This window comes from Oryza brachyantha, chromosome 10 (genome assembly GCF_000231095.2).
Source record: "Oryza brachyantha chromosome 10, ObraRS2, whole genome shotgun sequence".
Taxonomy (NCBI): Eukaryota; Viridiplantae; Streptophyta; class Magnoliopsida; order Poales; family Poaceae; genus Oryza; species Oryza brachyantha.
In genome coordinates, this window is record NC_023172.2 from 933,730 (window position 1) to 951,800 (window position 18,071).

The 18,071-nt window shown below is 40.6% G+C and overlaps 1 protein-coding gene and 1 pseudogene across 1 annotated transcript; both read right to left on the reverse strand.

The window, feature by feature from the left end:
• Positions 1-1,188: 1,188 nt before the first annotated feature.
• LOC102717377 lies at positions 1,189-7,390 on the reverse strand (annotated as a pseudogene).
• Positions 7,391-9,338: 1,948 nt separating this feature from the next.
• Positions 9,339-16,281, reverse strand: LOC107305031 (FBD-associated F-box protein At1g60410-like). Its single transcript, XM_040528212.1, is given in 3 exon segments — positions 9,339-10,092; positions 10,094-10,487; positions 15,833-16,281. Coding segments are annotated over 3 exon segments (1,374 nt in total). The 3' UTR covers positions 9,339-9,561.
• Positions 16,282-18,071: the final 1,790 nt, after the last annotated feature.

Below are 18,071 nucleotides of genomic sequence, written 5' to 3' on the forward strand. Positions count from 1 at the left end.
CTATGTTTCATTCGAATAGAATTATGCATACTTCTTCCATGTACCGATTATTTATACATGAGGTGATAATAATTATTTACCTATCTGAAAATTACCTCTGAATTTATTTCTCTACGTTTTAATAATAGCTGAATTGTGTCCTCCCTCATCTGGACTACTTTCAGATGAGAAAAGGGAATTGATGGAGCTATAACACCTTCAGGTACATTAACTCGGCTAACTAAATTGGTGGAGAGGTGCTACGATCATGTCAGTGTGATAATCCCTTTTCCGATTTCATAATATATTTTGTGTTCTTGCATAGGTCTGGATCAAAGTTCACCAAGTATGAAACTAATTATGCACCTGTTTGACAATTATAAAAAAATAATCAAATTCTTGTCAGCTTGTGTAACATGATCTTTCATGAGCTGAAGATGTTCTCTCAGTTAGCAGAATAATAATGGTGGCTAACAGATTGGCTAAAAAGTTCAATAATGGATCCTTTGACTGAACCACACGTGAAATATATGGTAGGGTGTCCAAATGGCATAGTCCACCCTTCATACTATACTATGCTTGAGGCGTTTCTAGTTTGTAAACAATATATTGACCTTAACTTTCTCAGGTTGCCATTTAAACTTTAGATAGCAGGGGTGATCCATTATGCACTTTTAGTGACTTATAGGTAGTCAGTATGTATTTGTTTTGATACAGTCAAGTGCTTATTTTCAGGTATATATTAATAAAAGTCTTCTGGGAGTATAAACTCTGCCACATCTCATTTTCCCGAATTCTTTTGTTCTATAGATTTGCTCAGTTCTCACTAAAATACCATGTATCAAATATAAAATATTAGTCTCTATATACATTTATGTTTTAAAGGGTAGTATAGACATCTATGTCATTAGCCTTAGTAGTAAGATTTTTATATGTTAACACTAATTTGCTTGATTTGGCATCTTATCTAACTTCTTCCCTTCTGACATGTGATTCACCCCAACCCAAAACATTCCGTAGCTGGTTTTAGGAGGGCAAATGTTTTCCCTTTGTCTAACTTGTTTGCACAGTGACACTATTTTGTTATCGACCTTGTTTGATTTATGTTCTTTTATAGTTCCATCACAAAATTGGTTTAATAGTAATGCCTACATATGTTTAGTTCCATCACTTCTGGACCACTTAAATCACACACACTACTAACAAGCTTTAAACGGACGGGGTGTTCAGCAGGCCGGCCAGAACCTCGCGCCCAGCTAGCGACAGCTCCGGCATACAGTGAACAGCTTGCAGGCACCGGTTGTACTGAGGCGGTCGAGCACCTCGGCAAGCAGGTCGTCCTCGTCAGTGTCGAAGTCCTCGAACAGTGCCGCGCCGGTGAGAAGCTCGCCCATGACGCAGCCGAGCGCCCACATGTCCACCGCCGGGCCGTAGTGCCTGTTCCCAGCGAGCTGCTCCGGCGACGGGTAGGTCAGCGTGCCGACCAGCGACTGCTCGTACGGCTCGCCCGACGGCTTCACCTGTGTTGCCGCACCGAAGTCGCAGAGCCTTAGCTCGCCGGCGGAGCTGACGACGACGTTGTCGGGCTTGATGTCGCGGTGGATGATGCCGGCGGCGTGCATCGCCTTGGCCGCGGCAAGAAGCTGCCGTATCATCCCGTGCGTGCCGTCCTCGGAGACTCGGACGACGGCCCCGAGATTGATGGTTAATTCATCTCTAGAAAGTACCAGCTAACTCTCTATCTCTCTCATCCTTTCTTGAAGCACAAAAGTCAAAAGAAAGCACACTGACATATCTACTTATATCTAGTAGCTTGTAGTAGCTTGCAATAGTATTGCAAGTAAAACGTAGAATATTCAGGCCTGGTTTAGTTCCAAATTTTTTTAAAAAAAACATCGCATCAAATTTTTGGATACCTAAATAAAGCATTAAATATAGATAAAAAAACTAATTGCACAGTTACGGAAGAGAAATCTTGAGACGAATCTTTTGAGCCTAATTAGTTCATGATTAGCTATAAGTGCTATAGTAACCAACATGTGCTAATAACGGATTAATTAGGCTCAAAAGATTCATCTCGCGGTTTCCAGGCTAGTCGTGAAATTCGTTTTTTCATTCGTGCCCTAAAACCCCTTCCAATATCCGGTCAAATATTTAACATGACACTTTTCCAAAAAAATTTCTCAATCTAAACACCACCAGTATCATGAACTTTCCCATGTCGTTTTGACAGCCTATAAATAGGCAGGCTGTGCATGTGTATGTGTAGAGAGTGGTGAAGAAAGCAAATGCAACCCAGCCCTCTAAAGTGAAGCAATAAACAACCAAATCTAGCTGTACATTTCAAGTATACTCATGAGCATCTCTCTCCCTCCTTGACATCATCCCTAGTCCTTTACTCTACAAATAATAAAACACCAACAACTGGTATCAGAGCGCCCAGGTTCGAGTCGGGCGTATAGGAGGAGCGTGGCGTATCGGCATTTCTATTTGAAGCTATAGGTATGGCTTCAAGTTCGGGCGCCACGGTGGCACAGTCTATGATTCCTGTCTTTGTAAGAGAAAATTATGATATATGAAGTATCAAGATGCAGACGCTGCTGCTATCTGAAGGATTATGGGATGTAATTGAGAATGGCTACAAAGAGTATACCGCTGAAGACAATCCTACAGAGGAACAGAAAAAAGCTTTGGCGTAGAACCGGATGAAGGATGCCAAGGCCTTATTCTTGATCCAACAAGGAGTTGCGGAAAGTTTATTTCCGCGTATTATTGGCGCTAACAAGTCGAAGGAAGCATGGGACAAGTTGAAGGAGGAGTTTCAAGGATCTGAAAAGGTACTTGCTTTTAAACTTCAAACTCTAAGAAGACAATTTCAAAATTTACAGATGAAGGAGTCAAAAAAGATAAAGGATTACTTTTCAAGAGTTATTGAGATTGTTAATCAGATGCGGCTCTATGATGAAGATATCAAGGATCAAAAGGTTGTTGAGAAAATTTTAATCAGTAGTCTGCCTGAAAAATATGAGTATATTGTTGCTGCTTTTGAAGAGTTAAAAGATTTATCAACTCTCACAATTCAGCAACTAATGAGCTCGTTGAAGTCCCATGAAGAGAGAAAACTTCAACGTGAAGGGAGCTCTATTAAAAATGCATTTCAGTCAAAATTAAGTTTTAGGCCTCAAAACTTAAGGTTTCGTGGGAACTTTCAGAAAAATGGATTTCCACCGCGAGACCGTGGTTTTCAGAAAAATGTTTTTTCAAGGCAAAATATACCGAAGGAGGAAGGTCAAGAAAAAAGACAAAAAGGTACGTCTAATTCAAATTTGTGGTGTGATATTTGCAAAAAATCTAGTCATACCACATATATGTGTTGGAAGAAAATGACTTGCAACAAGTGCAAGAGAAAGGGTCATATTGCAAAATATTGTAGAACTCGAGAATTTAGTCGGGCTAATTTTTTCACAAGAAGAAAAATCTGAAGAAATGGTTTTCTCTTGTCAAACTGCTCAAGAAGAAAAAGATGATGTTTGGTTTATTGACAGTGGTTGTACTAACCACATGGCTGCTGATCCAAAATTATTTCGAGAAATGGATTCATCTTATCATGCAAAAATTCATTTGGGCAATGGTTCCATAGCCCAAAGCGAAGGCAAAGGTACGGTTTCTGTTCAAACTGCACACGGTCCAAAATTTATAGAAGATGTTTTACTGGTACCTGATTTAAAGCAAAATTTGCTAAGTATTGGACAACTTCTAGAACATGGGTATGCAGTTTATTTTGAGGATTTTTCTTGCAAAATATTAGATCGTAAAAATAATTGTCTGATTGCTAAAATAAATATGGAGAAAAACAGAAATTTTTTATTAAGGATGAACCATCCAACTCAAATGGCTCTCAAAAGTGAAGTTGATATTTCTAATTTATGGCACAAGAGAATGGGACATCTCAATTACAGAGCACTAAAGTTGGTCAAGACAAAAGGTATGGTTCATGGCATTCCATTTATTACCCCCAAGTCTGACCTATGTGGAGGTTGCGTATTTGGAAAACAAATACGAACTTCTTTTCCACGTACTGGAGCATGGAGAGCTAGTGCACCGTTGGAACTAGTGCACACTGATATAGTTGGTAAAATACCAACAATATCAGAAGGAGGTAATTGGTACTTTATCACATTTATTGATGATTACACAAGAATGATCTGGGTATATTTTCTAAAAGAAAAATCAGTAGCCCTTGAGACATTCAAAAAGTTTAAGTCTACGGTGGAAAATCAAAGCAATCAGAAAATTAAAGTTTAACGTAGTGATCAAGAGGGAGAATACATCTCAAAAGAATTTGAGAAGTATTGTGAAAATGCTGGCATAAGAAGACAATTAACGACAGGCTATAGTGCTCAACAAAATGGTGTCGCCGAAAGGAAAAATCGGACAATTAATGATATGGCAAATTCTATGCTTCAAGACAAAGACAAAGGTATGCCTAAATCTTTCTGGGCTGAAGCTATTAATACATCAGTTTACATTTTAAATAGAAGTCCTACCAAGGCAATATTAAATCATACACCATTTGAAGCTTGGTATGGTAAAAAGCCTGTCATTGGTCATATGAGAATATTTGGTTGCATTTGTTATGCTCAAGTGCCAGCACAAAAGAGAGTAAAATTTGATAATAAAAGTGATAGGTGCATATTTGTTGGCTATGTTGATGGTATCAAAGGTTATAGACTTTATAATCTGGAGAAAAAGAAAATTATTATCAGTAGAGATGTGATTTTTGATGAAAATGCTAGAAGAGACTGGAAGGTTCCAGAAATTACTAGCAATACATCATTGCCAACCACTACCATCACACTAGGCCAACCAATTATGCATGATAATCATGAAGTAGAAGATCATACTCCAAGCCCACAGCCATTAAGTCCAAGGTCAAGTTCAAGCTCTAGTTCACACTCAACCCCAGTAAGTGATGAGCTTGTATCTACACCGGAATCACCTCCAAGACGGGTAAGAAGTATGATTGAATTATTAGAATCTACTTCTTAACAAAGAGGTTCAGAACAACACGAATTTTGCAATTATTCTGTTGTTGAGCCACAAAGTTTTCAAGAGGTTGAAAAACATAAAAATTGGGTAAAAGCCATGGAAGATGAGATTTATATGATTGAGAAAAATAATACTTGGGAATTGGTTGACCGTCCTGAAGACAGAGAAGTTATTGGAGTTAAATGGGTTTATAAGACAAAATTAAATCCAGATGGCTCAGTACAAAAATACAAGGTAAGGCTTGTGGCAAAAGGTTTTAAGCAAAAGCCTGGCGTTGATTACTATGAGACATATGCTCCTGTTGCAAGGGTAGAGACAATTCGTACAATAATTGCTCTAGCGGCCCAAAAGAGATGGAAGATTTACCAACTTAATGTCAAATCAGCTTTTCTCAATGGGTATCTTGAAGAAGAAATTTATGTTGAACAACCAGAAGGATTTTCAGTTCAAGGGGGAGAAAATAAAGTATATAGACTGAAGAAGGCATTATATGAATTAAAATAAGCACCAAGAGCATGGTACAGTCAAGTCGACAAATACTTTATTTAGAAAGGATTTGCCAAGAGCATAAGTGAGCCCACTCTCTATATCAAGAAATCAGGTACGAGTATTCTAATTATCTTACTATACGTTGACGATTTAATTTATACTAGCAACAGTGAAAAGATGATGCAAGAATTTAAAAAAGACATGATGAATACATATGAAATGAGTGATTTGGGCTTATTGCACTATTTCTTGGGCATGGAAGTATATCAAAGTAATGAGAGAATATTTATATCACAAAAGAAATATGCTGAAAATATCTTAAAGAAATTTAGAATGGAGAGTTGCAAATTAGTCACAACCCCCTTGTTGCCAAATGAAAAGCAAATGGCAAAAGATGGAGCTGAAAAAGCAGATCCACAAATTTATAGAAACTTAGTTGGAAGTTTATTATATTTGACTGCAACATGGCCAGATATTATATTTGCCGCCAGTTTATTATCAAGGAATATGTCTAGCCCAAGTCAGTTAAATTTTACTGCTGCAAAAAGAGTTTTGCGGTACATCAAAGTGACCGCAGATTATGGCATATGGTACAAACCAGTTAAAGAATCAAAATTAGTTGGTTATACCGACAGTGATTAGGCTAGATGTCTTCATGATATGAAGAGCGCATCAGACTATGCTTTCTCACTTGGCTCAGGTATGTGCTCCTGGTCTACAAAGAAACAAAATATTATTGTTTTATCTTCCGCAGAAGCAGAATATGTAGCAGTATCAAAAGTTGTGTCACAAGCAATCTGGCTAAGAAGAATTATGGAAGATCTAGGCGAGAAGCAAAATGAGCCCACAATAATTTATTGTGATAGTAAGTCTGCTATCGCGATCAGTGAAAATCCAATCAGTCACGACCGGACGAAACACATCACTATCAAGTATCATTATATTCGAGAAGCAGTGGATCGTCGAGAAGCTAAATTGAAATTTTGTCGCACGGATGAACAATTGGCAGACATATTTACTAAAAGTTATATCAAAGGAAAAATTCATCTGCAATAGAGAGCAGATCGAAGTATGAAGAGATGAATTAGTGGGGAGTTTGTTGGTTAATTCATCTCTAGAAAGTACCAGCTAACTCTATCTCTCTCATCCTTTCTTGAAGCACAAAAGTCAAAAGAAAGCACACTGACATATCTACTTATATCTAGTAGCTTGTAGTAGCTTGCAATAGCCAGTAAAATGTAGAATATTCAATGTATCATGAACTTTTCTCCCATGTCGGTTTGACAACCTATAAATAGGCAGGCTGTGCACGTGTATGTGTAGAGAGTGTGGTGAAGAAAGTAAATGCAACCCAGCCCTGTAAAGTGAAGCAATAAACAACCAAATATAGCAGCACATTTCAAGTATACTCACGAGCATCTCTCTCCCTCTTTCACATCATCACTAGTCCTTTACTCTACAAATAATAAAACACCAACAGAGATGAGGTCGTAGAGCCTGCTGTCGACGGCGAGCTCCATGGCAAGGAACATGCATGTACCCGAGTTCGGCGTCCTGAACCACGTCGAGGATCTCCACGATGGACGGGTGGCCGGAGCAGGCGGCCTGGCAACGGATCGTGTCGTCGGTTTCGCGGTCATGTCGACACCGTGGCGGCGGATCCATTTGAGGGCGACCTTCTTGCCGGTTCCGCGGTCCCGCGCCTCGTAGACGACGCCGAAGGCGCCCTCCCAATGACGTCGAGCCTCTCGTAGTCGTGGATACTCCTGAAAGCAACAGCAGCAGAGGGGAGGATGGAGGAGCGCATCCTCTTGCTCTTGGCGACGTGATCATCTTCGTCATCCTCCTGCGCGGGGCGTTTGCTCGACGCCATGAACTCTAGCTTGCTAATCTCTGCCGCGCAAGTGGATTAATGGAAAGTAGCAATCAAGAAAAAAAATTGAAGCTTTATTTGGGAGAGGGAGAGGGAGAGAGTGGGAGACCGACACCGAATCGGTCCGCGCACCTATTTCCCTTTGGAGTATATATTTTTGTGGGATGGTGTCAAATCTCAAGGTTTTCTTTGTCTTTTTGTTTCGGTTTCTTTTACGAATTGTCAGACTGATTTTTCATGTAAGTCAGGTAGCCAAAATAAGAGAAAACATAACACAAATATATCATGAGGTAGTAGTAGGAGTGAAAACTTCAACTATTCTGAAGCACTTTCCGTTTTGTATGCTGCCATTAAGTGTCTCCTACCTTTCCAATTTATATTAGTGTCATGTCCATCAGTAATACATTCCAATGCATCATAATTCAATGTACCATCTAAACAATTCATCCTGAAATCTGAAACTTATATAGATTCATGATTAGATAAAACCAAATGATCACCTATACTTGTATGCCAAAATGCATTATTTTTATTATAAGAAATCTATCGGAGATATGGGTCCGGAGATATGGGCCTGGGGTATCCCCTGTATATGGATGGCGTGCGGCGACTGTGGGCCCAAAGACCCAAGCCCCAAGGGATGAGGGGAAAGGGGACATGCCACAGGAAGTCACACACCCCCAGGGGGTCGTGCTCAAAAGTAGGCCAGCTGAATGAGCGCTAGAGGGGTCGGGGCCCCCTGACCCCCTCGTCGAGCGGGCTACATATCACAGGGCGCACCCCGTGTTAGACGTAGTCTCAGCGCCCAACCATTGTATTTATTATGATGGAATGGCGTCTGGTGCACTGCGTCGCCCTCATGATGGGTGTAGGCATGCGTCTGTGCCGTATTAAATGCGGCGCAGGCGCATGCCATCCCCGTCTGCTCTCCCGTCATGGAAAAGGCGAGAGGGGACAGACCACCCTGACAACACAGTATCGTCCCTGTCACCACAGGGATGGCCTGTCCTCCTACCGTCGCTATCACATCTAATGTGATGGGTAGCCATGGAGAGACAAAGATAGCTTACTTAGCTCGAGTTACCGAGCCCCAAGGAGCGCTCCCTTTCATACCTGCCCACTGACGGATGGGAACAAAGAGAGGAGGCATGGTTGCCTCTCCCCACCTGCCCACTGACAGATGGGACTGAAGGAAAAAGGGCATGGTTGTCTCTTCCTACCTACCCTCCGGCTGATGGGACCGGACAGGAAATAGGGTGGCGCCAACATGGTTTCACAACATATCCAAGGAAGATAGCGACCTACTCACAACAGGAGGAATGATGGCCTACACAACTGTTGATAGGACAGGTGACTGTTGTGGTGTCCCCTTATCCATATAAAAGGAGGCCCTGATCAACATGTGAAGGGGGACTGCCCGGAGATTCCCATAAAAGCTTGTAACACATTCAATCACGTAGTGCTTAAACATCAGGAGTAGGGTATTACGTCTTGCGACGGTCTAAACCTGTATAATTCCTCCTTGTCCTCTCGAAAGCCCGATGCTCGGGAATCGGCTTGGCATTTACTTTCTCATTTGCATCAAGGTTTTTGAGTCCCAACTTTACACCCCTGGGCCGAACTCACAAAGGGGGTCTCATGGATCTCCGCTTGAGGAGCTCATGCTCCGATAGAATCTTAAAGGTAACACAAAAGCTTAGATATTACAACCACAAAGATTTCGAGTGGGAATGGTTGTAGAGCCTACCATCACCACCAAATCCTTCTCTTGAAAAGAAAGATAAGAATATGCATAATGAAGTGAACTAAACCAAACTAATCTCTCAGATATTTTTGCAGTTGCCAACGCCAAAATTGCACACACTAGAAAATGTAGAGTCATCAAAATGGAAATCCTCCGATTTCATGTGAGATCGAACTATCAAACTAAAATACATCAGGTGAACAGCTCAACAGATTGTTTTTTGTACAAATGAAAGGAGTGCATAGACTAGATTGCATCAAGTGGCTGACAACACTAGTCACCCCATTGGCAACGTCACGATTTCATGGCATAACAATTAGTTTTGTGTGGAAACTAACTAATCTAATGCAATTGTGAATTGTCAGGCTAGGAACATAAAGATGTATCAACTAAGGTGCCTGCATATACTAAGACAAGGTGAAATATGCTAGATCAATAAACATACCTTTACCGCCAGATAATCGAACTCCAAATGTTTAACACCAGAAAGGCTCCAGAGGTAGTGACGGAAATCAACAGTACCAATAGGAAAGGCTGGCTCATCACTAAGAACAACTGATGCTGTTACTACTGATCCGACGTCCTTTAGTATTGGTAGTCTACCCCAAGGGCGACACACGGTGAGAGAAGTAACACTCCGAGTAGAAATAGAAATCCTGTCGTCCACGGGGAAGCCAGAGGCATTGATGGTGAAAACCTTCAGTCCATGGTGGCAGGTGATCTCATCATCCATAATGATACAGTCATGTAAGAAGAGATCTTCCAACGCAGGACAGCCCGTCCGAATTTGCTTGAAGAAACCCTTGTCCAGAACAACATTAGAGAACCTGATGTTTCTCAAGAATGATGAAGTGAATGCAGAGTGATCAAGCTCCAACCAGGGGTTACGCGCGACAACCTCCACGAGCATCGCCTGATTCTGCAAAACGTGGCCGATCCACCGGTTGGCGTCTGCGGTCTGCCGAATCGGCTTCGGCGTCTTGGCCGCGCGACATGGAGTACCTGAGACAGAAGGCGACCACGTAGTCGACGGGCTCGTCGGTGTTCTCCAGCATCCGGTTGACGAATCGCTTGAACACCACCTCGTCTTCGGCTTCTTGCTCATACTTCTCGCTAAACTCCTCGAAATCGACGTTGATGCAGGGCACGGGGCGCCAGAGGTTGAGCCACCGCCGTGACAGCACGCAGGCCTGCCCGGCCTGGCGCACGGGCATGAAGGACATGATGCGCCGGATGATGTGATCGGGGAGGTCGCTGAGCTTGACAGCGCCATGGGCGCTCGCAGCGGCCATGGATGGTGATGCCACCGTGATGGTGGGCGAGCACTCAGAGGCCTTTCGTCGAACAGGTTGCCTGCGCGCAAAATCTGCAGAATGGTAAAACAAACAAGCCATGAATCCGCAGCTCAATCGTAAGCAAGATTTGACATCATAGCGCAAGATTCGAGCGTCAATCGATGGTAAAAAAATAAACTCCAGCAATCGAAGAGGAAAAACGCAAGAAGCATTGGAATTCGCGGCTCATAGTTTCTAAAAGAAGAAGAAGAAAAAGAAATCGAATTCGTCGCAGCTCAACCGTAAGGTAGCACGAGCAGCTACAAGATCCGAGCAGAACATGCATGAAAAGGTTAGAGATCGAAAGAGGAGGAGCCGATCGAGAGACGGAAGAAGCAAACCTCGAATGCTTTGCTCCAACGACGCAACGTGATCGAGGCAAGGAAACTCCTGTACTCCTATACTGAGGAAGCTACTGATATTTATTTTTCATGTGTTTTTTTATCTATGTTTATTTGCTGGCAGTGAAATTTATTTACTGCCTGTAATTATTTTTATGACAGTGAAATTAACATTTTTTTTACGAGGAGAGTTAAAATTAAGCCGTCTCTAATGGCTTATATACCTCCGATTTTGAGCTTGATATTTCTGGGTTTATATTTTCACTATATGCTTTATGCAATTAAACTATACCAAATTGGCAAAGTTATGTTAAATGCCAGAAATTTGTACGCAGCGGTTTGGATGAAAAATATGACGATAAACCTTCGGCTTTGGTACGAACCAAACGAGATGAAAAATAGTACTATGAATTACGAACGAAAGAGTCACCTTATTTGCATTGCAAACAAAGTATGTATCTCAAAATTAGTCTGACAGGAGGGGAAAGAAGGAGGTGAAGAAAACGAACAAAACGGAGGTAAACCATATTGAGTATTAATTATTTTAAAACATAAACATATATTAACATGATTTTTGAATACAACTTTTCTATAGAAAAGTTTTTTTGAAAAACATGCGGGTTAGTAGTCCAAGAAGAATGCGAGTGAAAAAATGAGAGAGTTTTGATCGCTTACCACTCCTATCGAATTTGGTAACAAAGATAACTAGGATTCTATAGCTACATTGAGATTAACATATTACAACCTTACAATACATAAAAATTCATAAATACAAGTTTCGATCAAATAGTTGGAACACAAATAGCAAGAGGGCCTTCTTTCAAGGAGACATCTAAACTGAAACATGGTTGTTTCCAAATGCAAATACAACCACTGATCTGCTGTTATAAGGTAGCTTACTTTGGAACTCTGGTAGTTTGTAATGCTTTATAAAAAAATCTCAAAATCATTGTATACATTTGACTGAAATCAAACAGAATGGGTAATGAGTGGTAAGGGAGTGCAACAGATCACCCACTTCAAAACAGAATGGATATAACATGAATATACAGTCAGTACTCATCATTCCGTTATTTATTCATTTTAATCTATACAATCTCTTGCTTTGAGCCTTTCAATCATTTAATTAATTTATGGCAAGATTTATAATAACTCCAACATTTTTTTTGTCAATTTTCACCTATTATATCTCATTACATGGTTGAATGTTCATTTTTTTTATTTGCATTAGACTATGTCGCGGTACCGTTAGCATAGGTGTATTAGCTCGTGTGTATGATGAAGCATAATTTGCATAACGGATATCAAGGCCACTAATACAGAGCTCTCCTGCAAACTCTTCCAACTGTCCCAGCTGTTCCAGAGGCGTCCTTCTTGACAGAGAATTTTTTGAGCTCTGTTAAATGCTTCGTTTTCCCAACCTCAGGAACATTGGAATGGAATTTCTTTGTAGCAAGAAAATGTCATAAATTTATAAGACAGCTAAAGTCCTTAGGCAAATTGTGACTACCACCCTAGGATTCTAGATCTAAGAATATCAAGTGATAAAGCTGAGACACTGTGCTAGGACTACACACTTTGCAACCCAGTGGTGATCGAATTTTTGGGTGACGGAGGTGAACAAGTCTTGAAAAGTTCTAAGACAAGGAATTTGGGGAATTCATATACATAATACTAGCTAAATACCCGTGTTTTGCCATGGAGAAATATGAATTATACGTATATTAGCATTGCTAACATTGAATTTTATGTGAATTCATATACGGATGTCAGATTTATTGCCACCACTATTATCTTTTTTTTAAGAATAGTATAGATGAAGAAAACACGGAGAGCTTTTAATTCATTTAATGTATCTTTTAAGACATTGGCAATTCTTCTACCTCTATGACTTCCAAAATCATCGCACTATGCAAATTTCATCAGTAGCGAAAGCTAGTGCCTTTAATTTTTTTCTTCTTTCTTACCTTTCAACCTATTATATATGTTCCTTTCACTTTTGTTATTTTGCAACCTACACATTTTGTGATGTCATCTCTACAATTTTTACGGTATTTGATATGATTTATACCTGACTCTGGACTTTGATCTCTTGTGATAACCACCAGAACTTTTGTTACTTGATGTCGTTTCTGTTCTCCTTTGAGGGGGTAATCTTTTGATTTTTTTAAGAAAAAGCCAAACGATATATTTGTAAACGAAAAACGTATTTTTCTAGCGATGTAAAAGTCAAGCTCAAAACAAACTATGTTGAACAAATCCAAAATTAACTCCACATTTTAGTTTAAAATTTTAAATTTAACTCGTAAGAATAAGCACAAGGAAAAAAATGACCTCAGGGCATTCACCATGCAAGTCACTCCCTCGGAAAAAGAAAATGCCACGTACGATAATGCTACACACTCCACAGTGCAGAATGCTTCACATGAGATCCACAAAAAGTCTCTCCATTTTTTTCCAGAGCCAGGATCAGCTCATCCTCTGTCTCTCCTCTTTCTCCCCTCTCCTGAGCTCTCCCCGCACGGAACGACAGAATTGGCGGCGGACGGTGGCGGTGGCCGGCCTCAACGGCGCATAGTGGGGTGGCGAATCTAGCAAACAGAGGTGGTGGTCGTCGGGGGGCAGCACATCTAGCGGTGGTTGGCCCCAGCGACTCGTCGGGAGGCGGCAGATGTGGCAGGGCCCGGCGGCCGGCCTCGGTAGCACGTCGGGACCAGCGGCGACCGCAACTTTCTCCGACGTCTCTCCCTTTCTACGAGTGACCTTTTCTCTCTGCGTGCATGGCTCCATCCGACACCATCTGACAAGGATCGAGGGTTTGCGCAACCCCGCCGGGCATGGTCGAGGCACAACTGATGAATCGGCTCCAATGTAATGGGCCAGAGCCACCCGCCACGTTAAAACATAGTGCATGCCCTCGTATGACTATTTCCGGACGTTCTGGCGCCGCTGCTCCTCTGGATGCGTGCACTGAACAGCCGATTGGTACAGAGGACGAGATGCGGTTTTGCGGGGCTGCGTCTCAGCTTCGGTCTTCACATCCAAACTCCGAGGGTCCATTTAGATTCCAAAAATTTTTGCAATGAATATCACATCAGACGTTTGACCAAATGTCGGAAGGGTTTTCGAACGTAAATGAAAAAATAAATTATAGATTTCGTCAAGAAACTGTAAGACAAATTTTTTGAGCCTAATTAATCCGTTATTAGTACATGTTGGTTACTGTAGCACTTATGGTTAATCATGTCATAATTAGGCTCAAAAGATCCGTTTCACGATTTCTCACGTAACTGTGTAATTAGTTTTTTTTTCATCTATATTTAATACTCTATTTATGTCATCTATATTTAATGCTCTATTTATGTGTCAAAGATTTAATAAGATGTTTTTTTAAAATTTTTTAGAAATTAAACAGGGCCGGAATCGATTTGCGGGTCGACTCGACCTCCGACTCTGGTGGCCATTTCGACGAGAGAACAGGTCATCAGTTCGTCAAGTCAATGAACAGCGACGTCGGTGGCCGTATATAGATCTAATTAATATATAAAAATGCATCGACGCAAACCAAGAGTAATCGCTATGCGAAGTTGGTCGAAAACGCATTATGTCAGACACCATTACTATCTTATCGTCCAATGTCTCGTCGTAAGACATCTTTTTCCTAATTTTCAAATCATATTTCCTGCGTTGCTGCTTTCAGTATAAGCCATGTATCAAATAGCATGTAAACTATATGGCTGAGATTTTTGTCCATTTCTAATTAACGTGATTTTTTTGTTACAGAAAAATCTAAGAAATGACATTAACAAACAACTAATTCCAAGAAATGTTATCGACCATTGCGAGTTGTGAGAAATGTTATTCTACAAATGAATTTGTTAAACAAACACTGTTGAAATTATGGTTCTGTTAGACATTATCAGTTAATTAAGTGTTATAAGATGAATAGTCGTTAATGGCGTGAGATGGACAGAATTTTAACGGTGTTGACATTTTCTAAACAAAGTCATTTATGTGATGACATATCGTATAACTCGTGCTCATCAGTAGAATTTCTTAGACTTATCCATTTGTCAATGATATTTTTTAGATTTTCTCCTTTGGTTAATGTAATAATTTTCATTGTTTTAACATTAATAAACACGTAAGCTTCCAAGAGAGAGCCTCCGATTAGTATATGTACCAAAATTACCGAGATTAACTATAGAAAATATCAACAACAAAGCATATGAGCTCGAGGGAGACAGAGTTTCTGCTGCAATGTTGCACGAAAGAACTGATCAACTAGCTCCACAACCCACAGTAGTCGCGTATATTCCCCAAGACGTAAGATCGCAGAGCGAAAAGATATCCCGATGCAACAATCTGCACGTACGGCACGCACACGTACAGGTTCAATATACCGATATCATGATTTATTTCGGGGGACCGAAATTTCGGGATTATTTTGGAACTTTCGAACAGAATTTTCAAACAAAATTTGATTTTCAATTGAAATTTGATCGAATTTTCTGAAAATTTAATTTTAAATTAATAATCTATCAACTTCCTAAATTAATGGTAACAACAAACAACATTTGAATTCATAAAGTGCATCAAAAAATATAAAAATATGGATTATAATAGTTTAACCAAAATTAATTTTTGGCCGAAATTCACCAGCTATCGGGACCTACTGATAGAACCAAAATTTCGGTCCGAAACTTTGAACCACTGCAGGTCGTGGGCTCAAGCGTTACAGATTTACAACAGATTCAGGTAAACTTGAGGAAAGAAACGAATTAATTAATACAGGGCTATGGTAGCAGCGCAAATGGTAGATTTTATTCATTATCTAAAATAGTGGAGGATGAAACACAATGCAAAGGAATACAAAGTTAATTCTAAGCATGAACTAAGAAACAGTACAAGGGTTACTAGCAAACAATATAGATACGGAATAGATAGGTAGTATTAGATAGCGGTGGCTCCGGAGAAAGCCCAGGAGAGAACGAGCGCAGGGATGGAGACGAAGAGCACAAACTTAGGGACTCTAGTGTTGCCGCGGATGGCCCTGCGTCTGCGTGACAACCAGATGGCATACAGCGCCTCAGCCAGCCCAAGGAAGATGAAGAACGGCAGGCACTTGTAGTAGGCAAACCTTGCCGCGCGGTTTTGGTCGCCATAGTAAATGAAGAACAATGCCGGGGCTTCCCTTGCAAAGAATCCACCGATGCCGGAGGACATGGTGGCGAGGCCGACGAGGCCTATCCTCTCCAGATTGTCATGCCCACCAAGGAGCACTTCCAAGGCCTGCTCATGGAGCCTCCTCCTACCTTGTTCCCCATCGTCCTCGCCACCGTCGACGGCCGCAGCAACGCTGCCGCTGAGGATGACGCCGACAGAAGCAGCGATGCCAGCTTCTTGTACCTTCTGGGCACCATTGTCGTCGTCGTTCACGCTGAGTTGGACTTGGCCCTTGGCTGCCGCCATCACACTAGTTTGCTATAGCTGTTGATTGAATGCGCGCGTGATTGTCCTTTTGCATACTTTCCATGCCTAGATGTGTTTATATATATACGGACCGTGGTGTATATGTATGTATATGCTCATCGATCATGGACCGACACATTAATTATTTAGTACAGTGGGATGCGCGCGCTTGGCGGTGGCGCAGCGGCAAAGGCGTGTTTTATAACTTATTCGCATCGCTATATCTTTTGTTAAGTTGTGTTTTCTAACTGCTCGATTACTGGCTAAGCAACCAATATGCGCTGCATATAGGTAATGCGCGTGAGAGGGTGGGACTGGGACTGTATGTTATTTAACATTGATTTTTAAGATAACAAAAGTTTTATTGAACCTGACCTAATTAACTACATCAAAATGATACTGAGTCCACCTTCAACCCCTGCATAAGTATGATGCACACAGCCAAAACACTCACCCAAAACTAACTATATTGAAAGGTTTAATGGTTATTAATCCAAAGACTAGCCCGGTCGTCATCAAAACACTTAGGTAACATGTTTCGGTGTCACCTGTTTTTTTTCTCAAACGCGCAAAGGCTTATGCGTCAATATATTAAAAAAAAAGAGTTTTGGTACACAACGTAATCAAGCCAGACCGGCCTCGTGCAGAGATCCTCAAGGAAGCAAAACTACCACAAACACACCTGGAACTAGACTCTTACATCGAAAGGGGGAGGGAAGGGGAATGCTACACACGCTACTCTCCCAAAAATCCACCAAAAGAAGCTACTCCAGCGGAGGACCACATCTAGCCCTCCGAGCGGATGGTCTTGATCAACAGAAGAACCAAGGACAACACTGTGATGCCACCGCAATGATCTTTTGCAAGTGTAATGTTAAGGTACTTTCTATAAATATATTAAATATTTTATTTTAAACTTTGGTAAGATATTAAATATATCTCACCATGTATTTTCATAAGTATATTAAATATATATCTAACCATAATTTATGGGAAACCTGTTAACTAGGTGTATTTTTATGTGAAACCTGGTCGACTAGTAATCGTGCACGTGCAATGCACGTTTTCGGCTATATCTGTCTAAAGATAAAAAAAAATAATGTAAAAGTACATAAAAATCTAGATACCTCTCTATACAGTCTTAATATGTGAGAAAACATAATATTAGAACTCTATAATATTTGATTGGAACAATCTTAAAAAAATAGACGCCGCATCTTTTGCATCCCCAACAATTTCCCTATACTTAGATCCAAATATTGTTTGCCAGTTAGCCAGGATGGAACTAACTATTAAATAAAGATCAATTCTTTATGCAGTGACCTATGTGCAGCATGACATAGCCCTCTCTAACCGTGTTCGTTCCATCGGCTTAACAAGCCAAATTACTTCGTTTTCCATGTGACAGTGTCGTTTTTTTTTTGCAAAAAATTCTATAAGAGTTGTTTTAAAAATTACACTAATCTATTTTATATTTTTATAACTAATTATTAATTAATCATGTACTAATCCATTACTACATTTTCATGCCGGATAACGTATATACCTACATCGGAACGAGGTCTCTATGTCATTGCGTCGCCTTGGTCTCTTTGTCTGTTGTTGCCTCTACCCGTTTTTTTAGACAATGGTCGCCTCTAGGCTATACCGAATAAACATGAATGACAGGATCTACATACAAGCCTGCAATCTGTATGTTATACATCAATTGCTCAGATGATTGGTAGACTACAATTCTGCCGTAAATAATTTCAATACTTATAGTAGTTGGACCTAAAGCTAGCTTTCTC